Below are 26,428 nucleotides of genomic sequence, written 5' to 3' on the forward strand. Positions count from 1 at the left end.
ATGACTCAGTCATCCCTCTGTTCAGGGTCCTCTCTTGATCATCGAGATTCCCTGGGCCTATTAACAAGACCATCTACAGAGAACCTTGGCTACAAATGACTTCAAATCAACAATGGGCACCTCAGCCTTTGTGAGCGCACATACACACGAGTATCTTAGTTTGTGAGCCATTAAGACCCAGGAAAAAGGATAAGGGTGTAACTTAGTGATAGACCATTTGCCTGATACGGGTGAGATTTTGGGTTTGATCACTACTGCCACAATTTCCTTACCCCAAAACAGGCTATTTTGTGTGCGGGTCTGCAGCCCCTCTGAGGAGATCGCAACTCTGACCTTCCTGTCCCCATGCAGTCTGCTCTAGGCATCTGTACTCAGCACATGGCCTCCACAGGATGCCACACTTGTGTGGTGGACCATCTTGATGCCTGTGAGTGACTGGTGGTGATCAGTGAGCTCGAGGCCACACAACAGACTGGACCCCGTGGAAGGGTGGGTGGTTGAGCACGCCCTACTCCTACCCTGCCAGTCCAGCGTGTGCAGAAAGTGGTTGGTGTCCGTGCTGCTGCTCTGCGGTGAGTCCGATTCTGTGATCTCAGCCTCTGGAGAGCCCGCCTCAGCGTCATACTGAGCTGTGGAGCCCGGCTGCCGGGGGAGCTCCGGCTTCCCTGCCAGGAGAGTGCTGGCATCAGGCTCCCTGTGCCAGCCCACAACCTCGGGCAAGGCACAGCTACAGCAGCAGGCCAGGCCACGTCACGCCATAGGGACACCCGTACCAGCCACCTGAGAACAGCAAGGTCCAGCTTCAAGCAGATTTCCACTGTCCTTCTGCTCAAATGCTGCACCGATTCACAAACACACAGCACAGCACACATGCATGGACACACAGAGAACCCTTTCAGGCATACTTAACAACCCTCAGCTAAGAAAATGTGAAATGTGCACACCCAGACCATGGGGAGAGCATGCTGGGCAGCAGGCTGCTGGGGTACTCTACTTTCATTGCAACTGCTCTGAAATAAGCAGAAGACACCAAAGCTGGAGGTGGGGTGGGGGATTACTGCCAAGAACTACAGGTCCTGCAGCAAAGCATCCCACCCTCAAGATATTTAAAATGGTCCAAACTCCCCAAGTGGCACAAACCTAACTCACAGTATGACATAGTCCAAGCCTCATGTTGATCCTAAAAATAGAGCCTGGGTTCATGCATTCACAGAGTGATGTCATCTCACTCTACAGCAGAGGTTCTGCTTTTGCTCAGCAGATAGAAGTTTCCCGTTGGGCTTAGGTTGGGTGGCTCAGGTGTGGGGTGTGGCTTGTAAATCCACTCAGGATCATGGTGGTGGGTGCCTTCCTTTCCTAGTGCCATGGCTGAATCTTTATCCAGCAGTGATAGTTGGGTGGGTATTTTGTTTTGTTCTGTTTTTGCCATTTCCTATAACCCCCCAACTGAATCTCTGTAAGTACCCTGGGAACCAGGAATCATCTTACCAAATTTAGACAGGATATCCTGCTGCTCCTCTCTGCTGGAAAACAGGATCTTGGGATTTAGGCCCCTCAGGCTAGCATTCTCCCAGGGAGGGGCTTCCCGACTGGGCTTGTCCCTGGATTCCACCTCCACTTCCAGGTTCACCTGGAACAGATCTGGGTACTTCTCCTGAATGTCACATGCATCTAAGTCATACCTGCAGGTACCAAGGAGACATGGGTAAGAACTGGCATGGTGCTTTATAAGTCCTTTACAATCTATAAAAGTCACGAAAGACTATCGGCTGGTAAGGAAGCAGGCACACAACCATCCCTACCCATGAGATACCTGATACCCACCAGCAGGGCTGGTATGCCCCAGCATCACTGCCCAGTTCCCATAGCATCAGGGCAGGCTTCCCCTGGCTATTAAGGTTAGACAAGACTAGGCTGAGTACTTGAGTTCCCTAAGTCCACAGGAGGCCAGGTGCTCAGAGTAACCAGAGCAGGCAGCACAGCTGCCAGCCAGACTCCACAAAGCAGGGCCCCTGGCTCCACCATCCTCAATCCCAAGTGAACATGCACTGTGCACACTAATTTGGTTTAGATCAGGTGTTTTGAAATCTCAATACATTGTTTTTTTTAGGTAGGGTTTCAATCTAGGCCAGATTGACCTGGAATTTGCTATGTAGTCTCAGGGTAGCCTCAAACTCATGGCGATCCTACCTCTGCCTCCCAAGTACTGGGATTAAAGCTGTGTGCCACCATACCTGGCTTCTTATAATTTTTGTTTATTTTGATTTTGACACAAGGTCTTGCCATGTAGCTCAGGCTGGCCTTGAACTCACAGCAATCCTCCTACCTCTGCTTCATGAGTGCTGAAATTAAAGGCATATACTACCATGTCCAGCTTTTAAACATTTTTTTTTCTGTAAAAATATGTCCACCTTGGCAAAAACTTCTAACTACCATCAGATATTCATAAAACCAAGACCTCTGGGTTCAGGTGCCAGACACTTGAGAGCAAGACTTGCTGTAGGCCCAGGGAGGCAACCCAGTCTTCCTGTGCCTGCTTGACTACAGGAAGCAGGACAGGCATGGAGGAGTGGAGGATGTTGCAGTGTCTTCAGACATTACTGGAGCAGCTGCCTAGGGTACAGGGGAACACTGGGGGGAGGGCGAAGGGCAGGGAGCAGGCAGCAACTTTGGCCATTTTCCTGAGTGCTCCACATAGCTCTAAGGAATCTAGTGTCCACATCAGAGCCTGACACCCTGGCTGCATATCCTCATTCTCTTGTGCGCCATCCTAAGATCTATATGTACCAGCAACACTACCCAACACACTGTCACCAACAAAACTTAGGACAGGCATACAGCAGTGGGGGCTTGTTCTCAGGAGACCCAGATAACAAGAGCGGCCACCTACTTCTAGCCCTGAGGGCTTCTCTGTGTCTGCGCAAGGCTGCAGTTATTAGCACCATGGTGCAAGGAAGGCTGGAGAGGGCAGGAAGGGTGGCGGCTTAGGTGGTAAAGCAATGGCTGATGTTGCTTCTTACTAAAAGAGGTATACAAGTGAGACTGTGATGCTTACAACCCCCAGTTCACTCCTTCCTGCCTGGGATACAACTCTCTGCACATGAGAAAGCACAGGACACAGTGAGATGGCTCTGCTGCTAGATTTTCTTCCCTCCACCTGAGAGATCATTCCAGTGGCTGCACCTCATCAAGCAGGAACAGCAATGTGTGTGGCTGGTGTTTGCAGGAAGAAAAGGCCGAGACTTGCCATCAACGAGCAGAATGAAGGGATAAGGTAGGACTCACACAGAGGACCACATAAGCTTGGCAGACTCGGTCTCTGGGACAGGTTAGCACCAGCTCTGGACACAGCTCATCTCTAACCTCCCTGTCCAGCTAGCCTTGAGACAGTCTAGCCCATCCAGCAGGGCAGTGAGGGCATAATGAGGGTCTGTGAGCCACAGGGCAGGAGCTGGGCTTCAGTACACAGTTCAGAGACCCAGGCCTACAACAGGGCAGTGAAGGGGCTTTTCACATGTATGGCTGATAAACAAAAATGCTTTTGTTTTTTTGAGGTAGGGTCTAGCTCAGGCTGACCTAGAATTCACTGTGTAGTCTCAGGGTAGCCTCAAACTCATGCTGATCCTCTACCTGTCTCCCAAGTGCTGGGATTAAAGGCATGCGCCACCATGCCCAGCAACATTTTGTGTCACGACTGTAAGACAGAGCACTGAAAAATCTCTGGGACCCTCAATCATAGGACACATCAGGCCTGCTGTGTGCCCTATCTCCAGAATGATACACTCAGGTTCATCGGATGGTCTCTGGCTCTGATGCTCCAAATTCTACAATTGAGGTTCAGGTGCCTCTGCTGAGCAGTCCTCCTGCACCTGGCCTTGCTGTAGGTGTCTATAACCAGTACACTCAGATAAAATTACAAATGGGGTCTTAGGTGCCTCTCAAACTTGTGTGACTGAGCACGTCAAACAAAACAAGTATCTTCTCAGAGTCTGCTCAAGTGTATGAAACTTGGGTCAATGTATAAAGCTCTCCCAAATTCTAAGTGATATGTTTATTTTTCTCTGCTGGCCAACAAAAGAAATTATATACATGTAGGTGTATCTTGCTACATGTTTTGATGTTCGGTTTTGGTCTGCTGCCCCACTGGTCCTTGAGCGTGCAATGCTGCATTGTCTGCTAAAGCACCTCATCTGGTCTTTACCACTGGATGCCTACGGTGAAGACGACAGTTGATGTCTGTGTGGTAGGCATCATTTCACCACCTAGGCTTTTCTAGTCTTCACATATATGTCTTTAAAGTGTCACTTTGAAAAAATACACACATGAGGTTATTTGTTTGATTAGCCCAACAGTGGCATCTCTCACTGGGAGCATGCTGTCACACACAAGAAGTGAGCCTGCTAGCGCGTTGCTTGCTGGCTATTTTCTCTCCTGGCTCTATTTCTTCTCCACTTTTTTTGTTTGTTTGTTTGTTTTTCAAGGTAGGGTCTCACACTAGTCCAGGCTGACCTGGAACTCACTATGTAATATCAGGGTGGCCTTGAACTCACAGCGATCCTCCTACCTCTGCCTCCCCAGTGCCAAGATTAAAGGTGTATGCCACCATGCCTAGCTTCTTCTCCACTTTTATCTAGACTTATCAAACACAGTGTTACATTTTTCTTCTCTACCAGCTCTTATTGTCCTCTTATGAATCACAACACACACCTTTGTTCTGATGGGTCTGAAACCAGCACTACAAACTTCTGGGCCTTCAGAGGCTGATGAGGGAGCACTCCACTGGTTACTGCTCTCAACTCTGTTGGTACTGCTGTCATGTATTTTACTACAAACAGATCTTAAGACCCATTGCAATACATCACTACTGATGCTTGAGGTAGTCATAACTCACTCAGTTTTACCCATGTGCTTCTCAGTCTTCCTCACATTTTTCCATGGTTTCAGACTTGCTGCAATTGCCCTTTAGTACTTCCTACAGCACAGCCATTTGACCACAAACTGTCCCACCCCACTTTTCTAACACATCTCAAGTGGATCGTAACCTTTAAGAGTAGTTTCCCTGACTATAGAATTCTACACACACTATCATTCATAAGCTATCAGTCACCCAGATGATTTCTAGCCTCTGTTCTTTTAGATTACTCCCAACTGTCAGCCTTGTCACTAAGAAAATCAGGACAACCCCCTCACCAAACTGTCTTTGGCTTTCAGTAACTTAACAATGTCCTGCAGCAGGGGTTTCTCTTCTGTGTGGTGTGTGCTGTCCCAGAGCTTAGGAATTCTGCTGATCTCCAGGTCCTAATTGGCTCTCTTCCGGTCAGCATGTCTCTCTCTTCAGATCCACTGTTTTCCCCATCTCCTCTGCGCAGACTGGAGTCATTCCTTTTTTCTTTTTTTCGAGGTAGTGTCTCGCTCTAGCCCAGGCTGAACTGGAATTCACTACGTAGTCTCAGGGTGGCCTTGAACTCACAGTAATCCTCCTACCTCTGCCTCCTGAGGGATGGGATTAAAGGCACGCGCCACCACGCCCGGCTTGGAGTCATTCTTTATAATTCACTGTTTGTTCTGCTGCCAACATAGCTCCTATGTTCTTCATTTCAGCCATGGTACTTTTCAGTTCTAGAATTCACACCTGTCTCATCTTCATATGCTCCAGGTCAGTTTAAACCCCCCACCTTGCCCTCTCTTTTCATGAATATGCTGCCTGGGTTCATTTTCTGATGTTAACAGACCACCATGACTGATCTACAGAGAATAAAGGCTTATTCTGCACATGGCTTTGAAGGAAGTTCAAGACTAGTGGCTATATCTGGTGAGGGCTTCTGACTGGCAGCAGCTCTGCAGAGGCCCTAGACAGCACTGGTATCACATGACTAGAAAGAAATGTCTGAATCCAGGCTTCACCTCCTTCACATAAAGCCACAGTCCTAATGGATGGGGTTCTACCCTCATAACTTCATTTAGCCTCTCAAAAGCCCTATATCCACATACTAGGTTGTTTGAAATTCCAGCCCAAAGTATTTTGAAAGAAAGTATTTTGAAATACTTTTCCAATTATTAGGTGATTAAATCTCAGCATGAGTTTTGGTAGAGACATTCAAATTATGGCAGTCCTAATTATTAGGAGCTATGAACCAAACCTCGGCCACGTTAACAGAAACCGCCATACAGCAAGTTAAGTTTCTACTTCCTCACCTAATATTCAACTACCAGAAACAAAGGGATCGTATGCTTGGCTGATTACTCCCCCATGCTGCCGGTAGCTGATGAAGAAACTAAGGCATTGCGGCTTAACCAGTAACTCTGTGATCTTTGGCCTGATTACGTCTCCTTCCCCCTACAACCTTATATAAACCTACATGTAAGAATAAAATCTCAAGGCCTTGACAAACACCTAGAATGGTCTCCTTCTTGTGTCTGTTTGCCTTTTCCCACTCAGGTTAACTTCCCTTCAAGTCCTTGTTCAACTCCCCACTGGCTGGGGCAGCTAATCATAGCTATTAAAAGTTCCTGCTAGCCAGGTGTGGTGGCACACGTCTTAATCCCAACACTCGGGAGGCAAAGGTAGGAGGATTACCGTGAGTTCGAGGCCACTTTGAGAATACACAGTTAATTCCAGGTCAGCCTGGGCCAGAATGGGACCTTACCTTGGAAACCAAAAACAAACAAACAAGTTACTGCTTATTGTGGTTGGGAAGATGGCTCAGTGATTAAGAGCACTTATTGTGCAAGCATGAGGACCTGTGTTCAATCCCCAGCACCCACATAAAAAGCCAGGTGTGGTCACCCATTCCTGTAACCTCAATGCTAAATAGGAGTGCAGGAGATAGGATTGTTGAGGCTTACTAGTCAGGCAGTAGTCAGGCAGTATAACTGAAAAATGATGTGCTCAGTTTTAGCCAAGACTGCCTTAGGGAAATAAGGCAGAAAAGCAGCAAAAGAGGACACCTGATGCCCTTCTCTGGCCACCACACAAGTATGCACTGGGCATGTGCATCTGCACACATCTATGCATACACCATATACACATATACCACACATATTCCACACACTCCTCAAAAATAAGTTCTTGTTTATTAACTCCAGACCTTGCACTTATATTTTTTGTCTTCAGGCATTTGATCTTTTGAAAATGTCTCCCACTGTGACTGAAAACTATAGAAGCTCCCTGTTTGCAACAAATGAATAAATAAAATAAAGAGTGGGACATCTGTAATCCCAGCACTTGCAAGGCTAAGCAGAACTACAATGAGTTTGAGGTTTGTCTTGGCTAGTGAGTTGTAGGCCAGCCTAGACTAGAGTGAGAGACCCTATTCAACAAACAAAAGAAAAAAAGAATGGGGTACCAGTATGAAAGAGACATACACACATAAGTGTGTACAAAATGCCACACCACCTTAGAGGTTGGTGCTGTGTGTGCCCATAACAGGTCTTATCTAGTGCCTCCCCTTTTCACAGGAAGCAAAACCTAAGCATGGCAGATAGCACAGCATGGGACCCATCTTAGCCCCATAAAAGTGTCTCTGCTCATTCCTAGAATGTCTGTTCCTTTCTGTCCTGGGGCTGGTAAGTGTATGATGGATGGGATGCAGTGACCACTAGTCAAATCCATACAAACCTGTGTCTGAGAATGCGTCTTATTGCTTATACGCCATGCTGGGCCAGTAGTCTTGAGCTTCCCTTTCCAAATAGTGAGTGATGCTTACTGTCCACCATGGGCTAGGGCATATTGCTGGCATCTAACACCAACAGAACAGTAGCCTACAAATCCTATTAGCCTACAGGATTATTCTTTGAGTATGCTTGTTTATGTACTTATCTCTTAAAAGCAGACTGAGAGATGATATAAGAAATAGGTTTGAGCCAGGAATGGTGGCACACATGTTTAATCCCAGCACTCAGCAGAGGTAGGAGGATCGCCGAGAGTTCAAGGCCACCCTGACACTACAGAGTGAATTCCAAGTCAGCATGGATCACAGTGAGACCCTACCTTGAAAAACCAAAGGGGGGGGGGGAAGGTTTTTTTTTGGTGTTGTTTTTTGTTCTGGGTACCCTTCCCTCTCCAATAGCAGTACAGGGCAATACCAACATACTTTGCAAATTTCACGGTGGTTGCATTCCGAGGCACGAACCCGGTGTGGAACTGGATCTGAAACATCTTCATGGACGCCATCTGCAAGAAGGCCAACAGGAGACCCACTGAGGGTGCACCCGGACCTCAGATCAGAGTTTTTCCCCAAGACCAAAGCTGCTAAATGGAGTGTGACTATCTGCTTTTCTTGTACACCACTCAAAGCACAGGGGACAGACAAGGAGCCATGGCTGTACCTCCTGCCAAATGCTGGGAAAAGCTGAGAAAATACCTGCCCAGGGACCAGAGCAGCTCTTGAGCTATGATGGGAGGAACCCTAAGGCCCAACACGGCAGCCCTCCATGAAGACTGCAGCCCATGCTCATAGTGAAATTCTGGACCTTTCAAGGTAAAATTTCCTCTGCCCTGAGCCCTGGGAATTGGCCCTGGCTCTTATCTCTGCAATCCAGCATCCAATCCTCACAGTGAGCTGCTACAGCAGCACTCACCTTGGCCTGCAACCTCCCTCCCAGGGTGGACCTGGCATGGTAAATGATGATGAGCACATCCCCTTGTACTGTGATGCCCAGGGGGATAACCGCCTTGCCATCCTCAATTTTAAATTCCCTAGAACACAGAGAGAAGTTGGTTTACATACATAAAAAAGAAAAAAAAATGTTGCAAAAGTTCTAAGAAGTCTTAAAGTACCAAACATCCAAATCCAGGCAATCTCTTGATTTGTGCACCGAGTTATTAAGCAGGGTAGTTACTCTAAGAAGCCACTCTCCTGCATACAATCATTGACCACTGGGAGGCTCCCTTCCCTATCAGCCCAACATATAGCACTCACACCCAGAACATGTCAATTAAAACACAAAGCCTCTTCAGAGGTTCACCAAAGGACTCAAAATGTCAAGTGTGTGTATGGGGAGGGAGGGGAGAATACCCCATATCTGTACTCACTTCATCCTGTCATACTCCTGGGACGTGGTGGTCACTCGCTCATCCCCCACATAGACCTCACAGAAGGGACGACAGCCATTCCTCTGCTTGCTGAATAGTGGCACAGGGGTCATGATGACAGACTTCACCAGCATTGGCTTGCTATGTGGAGTGATGGGCTCCTCTGCCACCATGTCACAGACATACTCGATGTACCTGGGGGCAACCATTCATCAGTTAACATGTGTGTGACATGTCCTTGAAAACACATGCCAGACTGTTTTTCATTTCAAATGCATTTAATCTATAAACCTCCCTGGAAGGATAGCTGTAGTTGCTCTTCACACATTTTGGGCTTTATTTTCATTCAGCTTAAATCATTTTTAAATTTCCCTTGAGACCTCTGTTTTCACTTACAAGTTATTCAGATCTTTAATTCTGTAATATGTGAGAAGTTTTTCTAGCTTTCTGTTACTGTCTTTTAATTTTATTCCCATAGGGCCTGAGAACACATTTTGTATGTATGATTTCACATTTTCTGAGGTTTGTTTAATGGTTCAAAATACATTCTTGCTTGTTCAATACATACTTGAAAAAACATTTTCTATTAATAGTGAAATGTTCTAGAGCAGTAATAGCTAGCTGGCTGCTGATTTTCTGTCTACTTGTCCTAATGATTACTAAGAGAAAAATGTTGGAATCTACCCTACTGTAAATTGTTATTCTATTTTTTTTGGTAATAGAGTATTTTTTTTTTTTCTTTTTTAGGTTTTTCAAGGTATGGTCTCACTGTAGCCCAGGCTGACCTGGAATTCACTGTGGCATCTCAGGGTGGCCTCAAACTCGCAGTGATCCTCCTTCCTCTGCCTCCCAGTGCTGGGATAAAAGGTGTGTGCCACCATGCCCAGCCCTATTTTTTTTACTTATATTTGATAGAGAAAGAGGCAGATTCAGAGAGAAAGAAAGAGAGACACACAGAGAATATAGGCACATCAGGACCTTCAGCTGCTACAAATGAACTCCAGAAGCATGAGCCACCTTGGGTATCTGGCTTATATGAGTCCTAAGGAATTGAACCTGGGTCCTTTAGCTTTGTAGGCTAGTGCCTTAACTGCTAAGCTTTCCCTCCAGCCCTGGCAATAGAATTTTGTTACGCAGGCCAAGCTAGTCTTGAACTTATGATCCTCCTGCCTCTGTCTCCCCAATTCTGAAATTATAGGAATACCACCAAGCCCAGTTGGTATCTATTTTGTTTTCTGTTGACAGAGCTTCTTTCTTTTGGGGAGTATTTCCATGAGGCATCTTGTAGGAGGTGCAGGAAAAGCAGCCACCTGCTTTATCAGCTTGGGATATCACTCTTCTGTGGGCTCTCCTTGATGACCCAGGAGTCAGAATACTATGGCAGCCACAAGGACTTAAATCTGTGTCTGGGTGACAGTCAGCACAAAAAGTACATGCAAATGGAGGCCACCACATTTGAACCTGGAAGTAGAGCCAAAGTGAAGGAGAAACAGGCCTTCCTGGCGGTCAGAGGCTGAACCTTTACCCGAGCACACAGCTGGACCCCCAACTGCAGCCTATGTGGCCAAAGTAGGACCTGCCACTGGCGCATGAATGTTTTCAAGCCACTAGCTGTAGACCAACCTGCAGTGAGTAGATGACACAGTCTGTTCCATGTGCTGTTTTATACCTATCTCTCACAGGTCTGTTCCTACCTTTATCTGATGTACAGTCCCTGACTTTTTTTTTTTTTTTTTTTAACTTGAGAGAGAGAATGGGCACACCAGGACCTCCAGCCACTGCAAACGAACTCCAGATGTATGTATCACCTTGTGCATCTGGCTTATGTGAGTCCTGGGTCCTTTGGCTTCACAGGCAAATGCCTTAACTTGTAAACCATCTCTCCAGACCAGTTTTTGTTCTGAGGTCAGGTCTCACTCTAGCCCAGGCTGACCTAGAACTCACCCTGTAGTCCCAGGCTGGCCTGAAATTCACAGTGACCCTCCTACCTCTGCCTCCCAAATACTAGGGTTAAAGGCATGAACTTCCACACCTTTTGACTAGTGGTCTTGAGAAACTGGATTTAATCTTAATGCAAACATAGGTGGAACAGTGTTTGCTGCCAAAACTCCATCTGCTCTCAGTTTCATTTTTCTTCTGTTACTCATTGGTTAAAATAACCATTTCTATGTTTTCATTCTCTTTCTTTTGTTGACTTATTAATAATAGCATTTAAAACCATTTTTACCGACGGTGTGGGATTTCTAACATGTCTAATTTTCACTTCCCTTCCCTGCATGGGGCTTCCTTCCCTCTGGCTCAGGTTCTTTGTGTTCACGATAGAGTAGACTGACTTGCAATGTGGCTTTCACAGGCATCTGCTTTCAGTCCTGTGTCCTCAAGGCTTGAGCCTGTGGCTATATCTGCTGTGACACCTGGAGATATCGACTCAAATCTTCAGTGTTTTACTCACTATATTTAGCCATTTGCAATTGTCTAGGAGCTTCTAGATCTCTGGTGTATGTGTGTGTGTGTGTGTGTGTGTAAGTGCACATGCATATGCATGTGTGGAGCAAAGGATAATCTTGACTGTTGTTCCTCAAGCAACATCTTTTTTTTTTTTTTTTTTCATTTTCTGAGGTAAGGTCTCACATTAGCTCAGGCTGATCTGGAATTTACTATGTGGTTTCAGGGTGGCCTCAAACTCATGGCAATCCTCCTACCTCTGCCGCCTGATTGCTGGGATTAAAGGCGTGCACCACTATGCCCAGCAACATCTACTTTTTTTGAGATAAGTCCTCTCACTGGCCTGAACTTGCCTATTAAGGCTAGACTGAGTGGCCAGCTAGTCCCAGGGATCTACCATCTCCACCTTCCTAGCCCCCAGTATTGGGATTACAAACACACACCAGTAAGGCTAGCTCTTTTTATGTGGGTGCCAGGGATCAAACCCTAAGACTTCATGCTTGCAGGGCAAGCACTCTACTGACTGAGCTATCTCCCCAGGACAGACCTTTGGTCTTCTGCTGGTTTTCAGTTGAGCCAAAAAACTGCTCATCTTTGAGCTTACTGACTCGCACCTCACCTGAGAGGAGGCCATGGAGAAGTCTGCTCTTCCAGAGTTGCTCCTGCCACTGCATCACTCTACTGATGTGGCACCTCATCTTGATCTCATGCATTCTCTTCACTAAGGTCTTTGGCAGACTTGTCAGTTATTTTAAATTTCCCTCAGAGGTCTAATGTGCTGCTTGGTCCTATTCATTCTCTAGAAAGAAAAGGGTCAGCAGGGTACATGCTTCCCAGCTCCTCTGGCCTATCCTGTAGAGATTGTGGAGATTATCTATGTCTGTTCTAGCTCCCTGGGCCTTCTCTTGTGATACCCAGTCACATCTTCAGGTAAGTGCTAGTATCTGCCAAATGCTCTGTAGATGTGTGACCTGCTGATGGCTCAAGGGTTTGAAAAAAGCACAGATGTGAAGCTGTCCCAGATGCTACCAGGACAGGAGTGATGCTTATCACTATGCTCCAAGTAGTCCAGAACTCCTAGAGGAGTTCCAGAGGCACTTTCTGTCTTGACATCTCTCAATTGGCAGGCCCTGACACAAGGAATACAGGAACATGATTGGATGACAGCTGAAGATGGTAAAATGTCCTTCCTGCCACCTCTTGCTGAGGCCACAATGAGGGTGCAGCTGGATGAACACTCCCCTAGCATGGTCTGAGGGACAGACTGCTCCCATGATGCTCTATACAGTGGGTGCTGAGCAAGTATAAGATGAGCTTTGTTCCTGGGGATCCATGCCCTATGGGGAGAGCAACTACCATTTCCACTGCCAATAGGTCCCTTACTGACCCTGTCCCCTTGCTCTTTCTAACATTCACTTTAGCTTCTGGTCTTGTGCTCCACCCTAAGGTCTCTGCCATTCCCATCAAAACCCATATCCTTATAAGACTAAGTCCGTAGAGGTCACTTATGTTGGGCACTGCCTCCAAACCTGGACATCTGAACGGTACTCATACTATAGGATAACAGGCAGAGGTGAACATCTGTGGATACAGCCAGCAAATGCAGTAGACCCAGAGATAATGGAATGGTGAAAAACTGGGTGCATTCTCAAGAAATTGCTTCTTAGTGTGACATGATTGTTCACACTTATAATCTCAGTATTTGGGAGGCTAAGGCAGGAAGACTGTCACGAGTTTGAGGCCAGCCTGGGCTACACAGTGATTTCCAGCCTAAGCTATAGAGTAGAATCCTATGCCAATAAAAAAAAAAGGAAAGGAAGAAAGAAAAAAGAAAAGAAAAAACATTGCTTCTTTAAATGGCAACAGGAGTAGTACAAGACCTAAGTGTCTGAGTAAGTCTTACAATACATTTCTGTGGCCTTCAGCAGAGGGTAGTTATTCATATCTGCACAGCATCTAGGGTTCACAGGGCATTCCCACATGACCGCCAAAGCCTACAAAGGGCCTCTTCTGAGGCTCAGAACTGGGTCCTAGAAAGTGTGTGGCCACACCAAGCTCACATTTTCTGGAAAGTCTGGTGCCCATGAGCTGAACAGGGTATTACTATCAAAGGTCAGGACCCTCCACAGCTCAGGAATGTCAACTGCAGCCTGTCCCTGTTGGGTCCCCATGGGCACAGATCTGTGCCTGAACCAGAAACAGTGGTATTAACCCAACCTCTGGAAACTAAAGGCCTGGCTGTAACAATGCTTATCCAACCCAGGTATGGCAGCAATGCCTCAGGGCCAACAAGGATCACCTATACCTTTTGTGGGATGGCCAAATGCCTGGTGGGCAGCGCTTCATGCTAAACATGTACACAGCAGCCTCTGCAGTGCTGAAGAGGCGGCAGAAACACAGGAAGGCACAGACTGCCACAGCAGATGCAGCTCTCCCATCCTAGGACAAACAGATAGGTTTCCTTTATCCACATCCCATACACATACAAGATGAGGGCTCATGACAGTCCTGGTAGAGCTAATTGCCCATGTGGCTAAGGGAGGGACTTGTTGCTGGGTGTCATTTGAGGATACATTTAGGAGTTTACATAAATTGGCTTGGTGCTACAATAATTCAGAGTCCAAGTGAGAACAGTCATTAGCAAGTGCACAGGGCAGGCCAGCTTTTCCACTGTCACTGCCTTCACCCAACTTTAGCTCAGATAGCTGACTTTGCCATAAGCTCTTCCAGAGACCTCTAGGCAATTTTATTTTATTTTTCTTAAACGGTAGTGGGGACTCAGCCTAGGGCATTATGCATACTAGGCAAATGTTCTACCAAATACATAAGCTATATCCTAAGCTCTCTTTCCACTTTTTATTTTGACATAGAGTCTCTTTAAGTTATCCAGGCTGGCCTTGAACTTGTGATCCTTCTGTCTCAGCCTCCCAAGTAGCTGGGTTAGCAGGCCTGCACCTGGCCTATCGTTTTGCTACAATATTTACCAACACCTGCAGTATAGCAGGGGTAAGCTCTGAGTGTACTGCCTGTCACGTGCTGCACCACATGTAAGGCATCCAAATCTGTCTCCTTCACTCTGTGGGTGACAAAATCTAAGGAAAACCTCACTGGTCTTGTCTAAAGAGGTGCCAAGCCATGAGTCCCTAGTGGGAAGTGACTTCTGTGTCAGCTGTGGGAGTCAAAACACTCAAAGGGGCCTCGGAGACTATCAAGTAGTCTATGCTCACCAGTCTCAAAACTCCAGGACAAAGAACTGACCAGAATTCCTTATGATACCTACCCAGGACCAATGCTGCTTTGGTCAAAAGTGTGCAGTCAGTGCCACTCACCATGCAATGCACAACACAGATGTTCCTGTGGTCTTCCCGGAGCCAGGAGTGCATGTTTCTGCAAAGGGTGTATAGGCTATGGAGGTGTGGTGCCCGCCTGGCTGCCCAGCCACACTCAGAAACCTGTGGGGAGAAGGTCACACTCAGCTAACACAGCTCTTGTACAAGCACCATAAACTAATCTGGAATCTTTTTTTTTTTTTTGCCTTTGTGTGCCCACAGCATGGTCCTTTTGAGGGACTTCACAGATAGGGTAGCCTTGGTTTCTAAGTACCTTACTTAGTGGGATTTTCTTGCAAAATATTCCTCTTGGCTATGAGTGCCCAGTGCCACCTAACTGACACACTGATGCTGCAAAAACAATCACTCCTTTATGTGCTTTGGGTCAGTTTAGATATGTAAAAAGTCCTGGACTGTCTGGCATTACTGAACCAATCTGTGTGGCTGGCTGGCCCGGGAGCTTAGCAGCAATGAAGAGAAGAAGAAAACACTCTGGTTTCTTAAAAAGTAGTAATCCTCCCAAGATTTCCAACTCAAAGTTTGTGTGCTACAGAGCCACTTTTTGAAGACACTCTGTTCCCCCAGACCCACTTGCATCTCTAGCCTTAGCCTCCCTGGGAACCTGTGTTGTTCAGAGCCAACGTCCACCCCCTACAGCTGCCTGGTGTGGTCCAGGTCAGCCTACTGCTACATCTAGCAGTGGACCCATCACCCAAAACTGGACTGAGGTGGAAGAATGGGAATGGCTAAAGTCACAAAATAACTTGGGGTTACTTACTCGATTGTGAAACTTGGATGCCCGGTATGTCCTTGGAGACAGGTTGTAGACAGCATAGTGTCCTGGGTGCTTAGCATCCAGAAACAATCGCACATCCTCTATGTTATTTTTAATTGCTGACTCCACGCCTTCTGCTGGGAACGACATCACTGAAACACAGTAGGCCCAAGTCAGCTTCCACTCAAGGACTGAATACCCAGGACTGTGCTCACCTCCTGGTCAGGCAGCTGACCATATGCAGAGCCTTCTCACCCTCCTATGTCTCCCAGCCTGGATGGTGAAAGAGGTATACAGATACACCACATGGGAAATCTCACCAAACCAACTGCAGGGACCTATGGAGGAGGCTACTAGATGACTTCAGCATCTATGATTAGCTTTTTTTTTTTTTTTTGCTGTTTTTGAGGTAGGGTACCATGATAGCCCAGGCTGATCTGGATCTCACTCTAGTTCCACACTGGCCTCCAACCCACAGGAATCTGCCTACCTTTGCCTCCTGAGTGCTGGGATTGAAAGCATGTATCACCATGCCCAATCCGCTTTTTGATTATTTTGTCTAAATATCTATTTGGCCCTCATCAATCCCCCTGAAACCTCAGAGTTCCAGTCATGCCAGAAGCTTGGCTGACACTAGCCTGCATGCCTCATAGGCCAGAAAGTATGCTGGACACGGCCTGCTCACCACTCCTCTGGTGCAGTGCCCCAGGCCACATTTTTGTGTGGGTTCACAGCTACCCAGGAGGGAGCTTGGCTCCCTGGGCTCCCATGTCGGCTATGTCCACTGACATCTGCTTAGCATCTCAAACCACAGGAAGAGTCAAAGTTGCATCCTACGGCCTGGCCCAAAGACATACCGGCAATCCTGGATGTGATGTAAGATATATCCAGATCACCCTTCGCATAGCTGGAATTAAAAGAACATTCAGTCACTACAGGGAACATTCAGCAGTCGTATCACAAGAGTTTTAAGTGGAACCTGAGTCCTGGGACACCAAAGGGACCTCATAGTAGGCTGTGTTCACACAAGAAGCAGTGTAGACACATATGTATGTGCATGCGCTCAGGCTTCTGCAATACCTGTGCTGTGTGAGCTGACAACTAATGAAAGGGGCACAGACCAATACCTGCAACATGGGACAGTAAGAGCTCGAGCTATCTTGTTTTCTGAAGTGCTCTTCAAGGAGGCAACCCATGGGGTTGTCTTAAGAGGCAATAACAAGGGCAGGGATGTTGTGGACAGTGCTCACTCATCCTACTGTCTCTAGTAGGTGGCCCAGACAGAGTGGTCATTAGCTTGAGGACACAGCATACCATCTTCCTCAAGCAGGCTTGAGGAGAGCAAGCAGATATCACTGGAGGGCAAAAAGACATTATCCGAATGTCTGAGATGCATCTCTGCTGGTGGCCACAGCCAATTCCTAGAAACCCACCATCCCCTACACTGGTACACACACTGATAAAAAATGCAGGTGACTATAAAGGAACTTGACAAGCTTATTCTGAAATCCATCTCAAGAAAGTTATGCCATAACCCCAAAACACCTTGGGGTAGGGGAGGAAAGGGTGGTGGATGGTGCAGCAGAGCCCCTGGGAGCTGCACACTAAGACTAGACAGTGAGGCCAGGACAGAAAAGTGGAGACAGAGCTGGGTCAGCCACACTTGCCATCAGCAGAGTCAACAAGGGGTCAATGAGAGTCCCACATAAAAGAAAGACTAACACAGACTGTAAGGCATTGAAGTGAAGCATGTTTACAGGCATCTCAACATTTAAAATCTTCAAGAACCCAAAAGTAAGCAAAGGATGCAAACATGCAACCTAAGGTGTGAAACGGATCCAGCCAGCCTTCAAGGAAGACACAAGCACCCCAGTTTCAGGTCAAGAACAGGCAAGCATATGTCAAGACACCTTGTGCTGTACAGCAACTGCTCATTTCATTTAGAAACCCATACACACCTCACCCCAACCTCAAACTCAGTAGGGGATGGTACCACGGATTCTGGCAAGTTAGCTCTGGGCACAGGCACAAGGGTGTGTGCATCAGGTCTGTTCCCCACATAGAAAGGGACAGCCCAGATGTTGGCTGGTAAGTTACTAGGCCTGAGGTACTTACTTTTGTCACCTGTCACTAGACCTGGGCCTTTTTAGTGGAAAAGCCAAAAAAAATTAAGGCATTTGTTGTTATTCATAAGTCAATTTAATGCACACAGGGGTTTTTGGAACTCTTGTAGAGTGTAGGCATGCATCCCAGGCAGAAAGCACATGTGCATGCATGTTCACACACCTGCAGCCACACAATGTAGCACGTGGGTGCACACTCCCTCAATGGCACATGTATACACACACATGCTCATATACACACAGGCACATCTGCGGGGGGGGGGGGGCTGTGGACACTGTGGACATGAAACAATCAAGGGTATTTTTTATCAACTATAGGAGCGTGGAGAACGTAAGCACTGTGCTTTCTGCAGCAAAAGCTGCTCCCAGGCAGTACAGGTGGCCACAGCGATGAGAGTCAGTGAGGCTGCCCAGGCACCTGTCACAGTCAACTCCAGAAAAACTGAGAGGGCACTTCAACATAGCATCACATTCTAGAGCACTCCCAAGGCTGGGCCCCATGGGCCACCACTGCAGCAGGGCTCCCCAGTCATGATAGGGCTTCCTTAACTACATGCTCACACCCACTATGGGCCAGGTTTTATAGTGACTATTTCAATGAGGAGCCATGATGGAAGATGTCACCATACCTTGCAACTGTCTCATGCATTTGACACCAAAGAAAAGGAACAGTATCATTGTGCTGGGCACCAGCAGAGCTAAAGAGACTCGAACCAGTGCTGCACAAGGCCAGAGCCCCGAGTAGGGTTCTAAGGACAGGAGCTTCAGGCATAAGGCTCAAGTCTGCCTCTGGTCCTACCCTGGTAGACAGGGATGCTGTCCCACTGTCTGGGAAGCTCTACACAGGCAGAGAACAGACCACGGCAGCCCTCATACTTACTTAGCAACAGACTGGATGACTTTGGAAGAGGTGTCCTTGAGGTTGGTGAAGAGCCGCTCTGTTCCACCCCGCAGGATGTCGAGAAACCCACCATAGTGCTGGTCATATTCTGCCAGAGCCAGGCCTATGGGAGATGGCCTCAGCAAGTCAGGGGCATGCCCCCACTGACTCCATCACCCATCACTGCCCCCATTCAACCACTGGTGAGCCAAGCCTCACACCAGCAGGTCCAACTGTTGTTCCCATCCTTTCCAGAGCTCTACCCAGCGCAGAGGGTCTGAATGTCATCGGCTCAGGTTTTGAATACTAGATTCACAGCTGCTGGCACTATAAGAAGGTTGTGGAACCTTTAGGAAGTGAAGCCTTACTGGAGAAGTATGTCACTGGGGGTGGACTTTGAGGTATCATAGCCCAGCTTCCTGGCTCCACATCCTGCTCTCTGCTTCTTGACTAGTGAGACTCAAAGCAGGCTTTCTGCTGCAGCCTGCCATGCCTTCTCTGTCATGATGACTCTCCCGTCGAAAGTAAGTCAAATTAAACTCTTTTCCTTCCGTAAGTTTTCTTTCTTTCTTTTTTTTTTAATGGTCCTGGGGATTGAACCTAGGATCTCAAGCATGATTGGCAAGTGTTCTACCACTGAGCTATATTGCCTGCTACATAAGCTACTCATGATCAGGTACTTTGTCCCAGCAATGAGAAAGCAACTAATATACCCAGGGAACAGCTGATGTCAGCACAACAGATCTGGAGCTCTATGGAATGGTTTCAATATAGCAACTAAAAGCCATTGATACCTGCTCTATGTCAGAGTGGAGCAAACAAAAGTGGACCTTGAGACCACAGGGTCCTGGAGTAAACCCCTCCCAGGATGTGGCAGTGAAGTTGTTGTAGCTCCAGGAGCAGCAAGCTTGCATAGCACGACGCAGAGGTAGGCACCCCAAGAACCCACTCCCCAGAAAAGACACACCTGCAACTAAACCACACATACTGGGCACAGAGTGAAAATCTAAAGTACCAGGATGCTGGGCTGGCCAACTATTGAAGACAAGAATCTCTTCTCCAGGAAACAAAGATCTAGAGAAGGACCAAAGTTAGGCTTTGATAACCCAAAAGGGAGAGAGCCAGGCCAATGGTCAGTATATAACCACATCTCTGTCTCAGACTCTCCTCACTCCCCTCACTGGTGCCCTCCAGACATCTACTCTCTACTTCCTGTAGAAGGTCTCTCTATAGCTGGGTCCACTCTAAGCATTGTCAGGCCAGCCCTCTCCCTCAACTCAACTGCACCCTAATTCCTATAGGCACATTTGTTTCTCCTTCGCTGCCCCCACCAGGTACCTTTAGTGCTTTGTGACCTTAGATATCACCTGCTAATCCTGCCAAAAACAAGCCTGGCCCTTTGTCCCAGCTTTTGGGAGGGTCCTTGGGATGACCTCTGTCCAAAGGAGGGTAATTTCCTCATGATCTTGGGCAGACAGTTCAGGCTACAGTGTAACCTCTGGAGGAGATAGAGACAGTGGTCAATCATGTTCCCAGTATAGCCCCAAAGGGCAGCAAAGTTAGTCCCTGCTTGCCTGTGTGTTGACAGGATTCCTGTCAGGCAAGACCTTTGATGGCTCCACCCTGGTCTCTTCTGGACCTTGCTACAGCACCCTTCCCCTTGGCTGATATGAATTCAAGTTCGGCACTGCACTTTGAGCACACTTGCTCAGCAGAGCTATGAGCACAGGCAATGGTAAAGCCTGTAGTGTCTCCATTTACCAGGTTACAAGTCTCATAGGAGCAGGATTTGGTGTCTGGCCTGATATGTGCTGGGTGCCTGGAGCACAGCAGAAGGATGGACATCCTTGCGGGAGCAGAGGGATGGGAAGGTTGGGGAGCTTACCTCCACTGTACCCACTGCTCGCAGGACCCCCAGGTGGGGGTGGTCCTCGGGAAGGCCCTGGGTTCCCATAGCCTCCATTTTGCTCCAGCAGCTGTAAGAGCCAAAGACATGGCATGAGTTCTCTCCAAGAGGTACAGCTAGTTTGCATCTACCTTAGGTACCTGTATCCTCAACCTATTAGTCCCAAGTGGCAGCCAATTCAGTTAGGCAGCCATCTACCTACTTCACTGTAATGTGCAGTAAGTTCCCAGACATCTAGGCAGAGCATGGGTCACACTTCACAAACAAAACTTCCACTCATAGCTTTGAAATGACACTTAGTATATAACCCGGGAAATAGCTGTCAGTCATCACTCACGTCCTGGTCCTATTAGACACATCCAATCCTTATGAACATAGATTCTGCTCCTCTTCCTTTCATTTCTTCCCAATCCACTGACATCCCGAGCAGATGTATTATGCCTGCAGCCCAGAATGCTAGCACCTGGGGTTGTGGTGCTGGATAAAGCTCTTTTGTCAGCTACTCAGGCCAAGTGTGCAATTCTCTGGAAGCTCAGCCCAGAGCGCACTGCTGTCTAGGAATTAGTTGGCCCGCCAGAAGAGGTTTCATGGGTGCCATAAGTGGCACAAGAGTTCCTAGGTTACACTGGGCTTCAGAAGTGAGCTCTTCCCTGACAGCCACGAGCCTGAAGGACCTATGACACCATGTTAGATCAACTAAGAAGCCTGTAAGTAACACCAGGAATGAGCGTCTAGGTAGGGCCAATACAGCTGCACAATGCCCTTACTTCTGTGATGGGGGCCTTGGGGTTCACATTCCTGGCTGCAGCAATCTCCTGCAGCTGGCGGACCACCTCAGCAATCGATAGCCGCTCCTCTGGGTTGACCTTCAGCATGGCACCTGAGGCAAAACACAGCAGCACACAATTGGCCCCATGTCACCTCCATACCTGTGCCTGAGCAGGACAGCACCACCTGCTCTTGTAGAGGTTACAGGCCAGATGCCACACTCACTTTACACACAGGGCTGACTTCAGAAGCAAAGGAGTGAATGACAGAGCCACCACAATAAAACTGAACAAGATAATTAAGAAGGGCCATTCAGAGCATCCATAAGCTCACCAAAAAGGTGGGCAAGTGGGGTGTTCCACTGCTAAGCTTCCACCAGGATGCTGTGACAATAGCAGCAATGGAAGAAGATGTTAAATAGCGTTGCCCATGGGTAAGTAGCACCTAAAACCTGAAAGGGTTCCCACGCCACCACATCAAGCAAACTCACAACAGAAACTTACGAATGAGGTCATGGAAAACTGTGTAACGAGTATCATTCACAGGAATTGAGTACTTCCCATTAACAATTCGAAGTTTTGCTCCATCCTCAAAAGGATGCTGTCGGAAACACAGCAGGTACAAGATGCAGCCAAGGGCCTAGGGGGAGAGGATACGCTAAGCAAGGGTGTGAGAAAACAATGGCAGGTGAAGAGTGGGGGCCAGTGGGGGAGAGAAGAGGCTGATTGGAGGCCTGGGGGTCCTTTGGAGGGCATTGATCAAATTGCTAATGTTTGTTTGGATGGAGTCACATTTTGATTGTGACTTAAAAATGTCCCCCACCCCCCCAAAAAAAGTCAATCTGGCTAGGTGGGTCAGAGATGGTGCTGCTCTTGGGAAGCCTAGTTCTTCCCTTCTTTTCCCACCATACCACAAAGAGCTGTCTAGCTCATAGCAGTAAGTCCCATGCTCTTGTTTTCAAATTGAAAGACTCCCTCCAGAGTTCCTACTCATCCGCCAGTTTTGGGAACAGGTAGACACTTTGAGGACTTCGCCAATGAAGGGCACACCAGATTCAAGGATGAACTCCATGCAAGCAATTCCCAGCACAGACTGGGTAGTGTGAAGGGCATGGAAGCCAGCTGAGGATTCCCACAGAATCGACCTTTCTTTGGTTAGTTGTACCCACCATACCAAATGGCATTACCAGGCTTAGGAATTGGGAGTTACTGATACATTGGGACTCTATCTAGACAGGAGCAACAACATAAAAGGAACACCCAGATGGAGCATCTTAGCTATGTCTTTGCACCCAGAAGTATGCTGAGGACCACTCCAGAGTGGGCAAAGACTCAAAAAGCTAATGAAGATGTGTATACATCCCCATTATCCCAAATACAGTGGGTCCCAAACTGAATCCTACATGCAAAAATGTGCCCACGGCCGGGCACGGTGGTGCACGCCTTTAATCCCAGCACTCGGGAGGCAGAGGTAGGAGGATCACCAGGAGTTCGAGGCCACCCTGAGACTACATAGTGAATTCCAGGTCAACCTGAGTCAGAGTGAGACCCTACCTCGATAAAAAAAAAAAAAAGTGTCCACAGTGGAGTCAGCAATGGCCCCTACAAACCTCAAGTATGCAGGTCCTTGACACAGAGGACTAGGTACTCAGCGGAGAGGGGGAGGTGGCTGATATCATCACTGTCCATGTCCTTAGGTGAATAATGACAGTCTTGGCCACAACAAGCAGGGCCTAACCCAATGTAGACACAGGGCTTATGTGTGATACTGTGAAATAATATAATTTTCTTCCTATTTCCTAGCATACAACTCCTAAAATCCTTAATATGAATGCTTGCTGGCCAACCCTAGGTAGCTTCAGGATGGGACTGGTCACTGGAAAGATTAAGCCAAGGTCAGGATCATAGGGTTAGAACTTTTAGCCCTACCCCCCAACTTCCGGGATGGTGGTGTACTTTAGTGGGGCAGGGAGGCTCTCCCCTCCCTCCCACATGCTCTGTGTATCTCTCCATCTGTACCTTTGTGACTTTTAGAGCAAACTAGTCAACATCTGTGTGTCCCTGAGTTCTATAAACCACTCTAGCAAGCTAATCAAATCCCAGAAGGGGTTTGTGGGAGCCTAGGCTTTGTGTCAGTAAAAACCACATGGGGCTGCAAAGAGCACTTGAGAAGGGTTAGATTTTACTGTTGGGGTCTGACAGACAGCATAGACTTGGACTAAGGATGTCCCAGGGGCATCTCTGAGGAACTGACTTCTTGCTATATGTGGGGACCTACCAGAGCTTCTGATGTCACACAGGTCTCTTTTATCCACCATGGGGGTGTGAGTAGAGTGGATGCCTGTGGTATTTAGGACATGACCCTAGAGAGACGCAGGGGACCCTGGACATTGTTAGCTGTCAAGAGACATGCCGGATCAAGGCTCCAGAGGCAGGATAGGTAAAGAAGCTGGTCATGCTGCCTTGTTACATCTTTGCAGCCTCAAGGCCATGCTTATACCAAACTTGCTTTAATTCACTTCTACTAGAAGCAGCCACAAGCAATGCTTCTGAAAATGAAGACAAAAGGAAGGGGCAAGGGAAAGGTAAGAGGGCTTAAAGGACACAAGGGTCCTCTGGGTTGTGGCTCCGGCCATGGCCTGACTGACAAGGTAGCAGCAAGAGAAGCAGTTGAGCCTCACCCAGATGTCCTGCTTCTCGCCGATGGGGAAGTTGGAATACAGGTCTACAATTTCTGGCGTTCTGTACATGGGTGTAGTATTTCTTGTGATCTGAAGAAAAATACAAATATTTCAGGGAAAAGTTACACAAGCAGTTTTTGCAATGATGCCCTAGGGCTTTCTGAGCTTTACTGCAGGCTAAATTAACCTGTCCTACTGTGCCTGCCTGTACACTGCTGCGCCATTTTCCTTACAGAGCTCATCTCTCAAGGCCCTCCAGGCTTTCAAAAAAGAGCTACATGGGCCGAGGTGATGGTCAGTGGGTAAAGTGCTTGCCGTCCAAACATGAGCAACTAAGTTCAGAACCCATGTAAAATATATAGCATGGAGGTACATCCCTGTAATTGTAGAGCCAGGGGAGGTAAAGCTAGGGAATCTCTGGACTCACTGGCTAGTTCATCTAGCTAAACTGGTGAGCTCTAGGTTCGGTGAGAGATGCTGTTTCAAAGGACAAGATACACAGACATTAAGTAAGATGTCCAACGTTGACCTCTGACATCCTCCCATACATATGTGCTCTTGTACATACACACACACATGACAAGCATACACACAAGTATAGACACCATGTAAACAGATAAGCACAACACATGCATATACAAGAAGAAAAAAGGAGAATGGAGATATGACTAAGCAGTTAAAAGCGCCTGCTGATGGCCTGGGTTTGATTCCCAATACCCATGTAAAGCCAAATGCACAAAGTAGCAGATGCAGCTCAAGTTGCATATGCAGCAGCAGAAGGCCTTGGCACACCCATTCTCTCTCTCCAATAAATAATTAAAAAAAGAAAAAAGATAAAAAGAACCACACCTAAGTATTTTACTACTGAGCCATTTTGTTTGCTCAAGGTAGGCATGTTGCACCTGCCACAAGAAACTTCCTTCTAAGTGTACACAGAGGCTGGCCAACTTATACAAGTGAGTAAAGAGACACTGTACTAAAAGAAGCTTCCAGATGAATTCTAGTAGGGGACATAAGGCTCTATAACACAAGAAATAACCAACTCTTGGGCTGGGGAGATGGCTTAGCAGCTAAGGCACTTGCCTGCAAGGCTGAAGGACCTAGGTTCGATTCCCCAGGACCCATGTAAAATAGATGCACAAGATGGTGCATGTGTCTGGAGTTCATTTGCAGTGGGTAGAAGCCCTAGCATGCTCGCTCTCTCTGCTTCTTTCTCTCTCAAATAAATAAATAAATAAATAAGATAAAAAAGTGATAAAAAAAAAAAGGGCTGGAGAGATGGCTTAGCGGTTAAGTGCTTGCCTGTGAAGGACCCCGGTTCAAGGCTCGGTTCCCCAGGTCCCACGTTAGCCAGATGCACAAGGGGGCGCACACATCTGGAGTTCGTTTGCAGAGGCTGGAAGCCCTGGTACGCCCATTCTCTCTCTCTCCCTCTATCTGTCTTTCTCTCTATGTCTGTCGCTCATAAATTAAAAAACAGTGATAAAAAAACTAAAAAAAAAAAGGAAATAACCAAGTCTATCAGTTTGTCAGGTTTAAAAACTGAGACCCCCCATCCTTACCCTAAGTCACACACCCACAAAAATGTGCAGTAAACACCCACACCACCCCCAATATTTCAATTCAAACAGGAAGAGTAAGCCAACAGACTTCAGTCACAGAGCAGAAGGGTGCCAGTGCCTCAGGCAAGCATGACTTAGGAGATGCAAACCAACTCGCTAAGCAAGAACATCTGTGATATGAGTATTCCCAAGAGTCCATGAGAAATGCAATACCAATCAGGCCTGAGCATAGGTGTAAAACTCCACAATTCCAGGAGACAAGAAGCCAGGTGAAGAGTGGGCAAGGGACCAGGGCACAGGCACTGTACACTGGGGAACAACTGGCAGAGGCCATCAAGCAAGGTGAGCCAATGTACTTCTGTGACCTGGTTGTGCGACATAAAGCTGCACACTATGACTATGCTGTAGTGTATGAGGCACACTTCCATTGAAAACTCTATTTGCAGGGCTGGGTGAGATAGCTCAGTGGGTCAGGTGCCTTCCACGCAAGCATGAGGTCCTTAGTTTGAATATCTAGTGCCCATGTAAAAGCTGACCATGGTGGCATGTGCCTATAATTCCAGTGCTGGGGAGGTGGAGACAGGTGAATCCCTAGAGCTTGCTGGCTAGCTTGTTCAAACTGATGAGCTCCGGGTTCAGTGGGTGAACTCTGGTTTCAGTGAACCTATCTCAAAAAATAAGGTGGAGCCAGGCATGGGCACACACCTCCCAGCACTTGGGAGGTAAGGTAGGAAGATCCTTATGTGAGGCCAGTCTGGGACTACAGAGTAAATTCCAGGTCAGCCTAGGCTAGAATGAGACCCTACCTTGGAAAAAAAAAATTAAGCTGAGCATAGTGGCATATGTCTTTAATCCCAGCACTTGGGAGGCAGAGGTAGGAGGATTGCCATGAGTCCATGGCCAACCCAAGAGACCACATAGTGAAT

General features: G+C 47.4%; 1 protein-coding gene across 9 annotated transcripts in view; it reads right to left on the reverse strand.

The window, feature by feature from the left end:
• Nucleotides 1-26,428, reverse strand: part of Gak (cyclin G associated kinase) — a 61,152-nt gene that overhangs the window by 12,816 nt on the left and 21,908 nt on the right. For 6 of the 9 annotated variants that reach the window (XM_045161482.1, XM_045161481.1, XM_004656055.2 and 3 more), the window contains 14 exons: nucleotides 23,941-24,030; nucleotides 21,764-21,899; nucleotides 21,260-21,372; nucleotides 20,472-20,562; nucleotides 18,587-18,710; nucleotides 16,441-16,490; nucleotides 15,587-15,735; nucleotides 14,809-14,931; nucleotides 13,785-13,918; nucleotides 9,035-9,229; nucleotides 8,581-8,698; nucleotides 8,094-8,173; nucleotides 1,489-1,682; nucleotides 519-665 (listed from right to left, as the gene is read on the reverse strand). In XM_045161482.1, coding sequence (XP_045017417.1) covers nucleotides 519-665; nucleotides 1,489-1,682; nucleotides 8,094-8,173; nucleotides 8,581-8,698; nucleotides 9,035-9,229; nucleotides 13,785-13,918; nucleotides 14,809-14,931; nucleotides 15,587-15,735; nucleotides 16,441-16,490; nucleotides 18,587-18,710; nucleotides 20,472-20,562; nucleotides 21,260-21,372; nucleotides 21,764-21,899; nucleotides 23,941-24,030 — 1,744 coding nt within the window. The remainder of the gene's footprint in view (nucleotides 1-518; nucleotides 666-1,488; nucleotides 1,683-8,093; nucleotides 8,174-8,580; nucleotides 8,699-9,034; nucleotides 9,230-13,784; nucleotides 13,919-14,808; nucleotides 14,932-15,586; nucleotides 15,736-16,440; nucleotides 16,491-18,586; nucleotides 18,711-20,471; nucleotides 20,563-21,259; nucleotides 21,373-21,763; nucleotides 21,900-23,940; nucleotides 24,031-26,428) is intronic. The other 3 variants (XM_045161484.1, XM_045161483.1, XM_045161480.1) reach the window with 2 other exon arrangements.

Source organism: Jaculus jaculus, chromosome 11 (assembly GCF_020740685.1).
Source record: "Jaculus jaculus isolate mJacJac1 chromosome 11, mJacJac1.mat.Y.cur, whole genome shotgun sequence".
Taxonomy (NCBI): Eukaryota; Metazoa; Chordata; class Mammalia; order Rodentia; family Dipodidae; genus Jaculus; species Jaculus jaculus.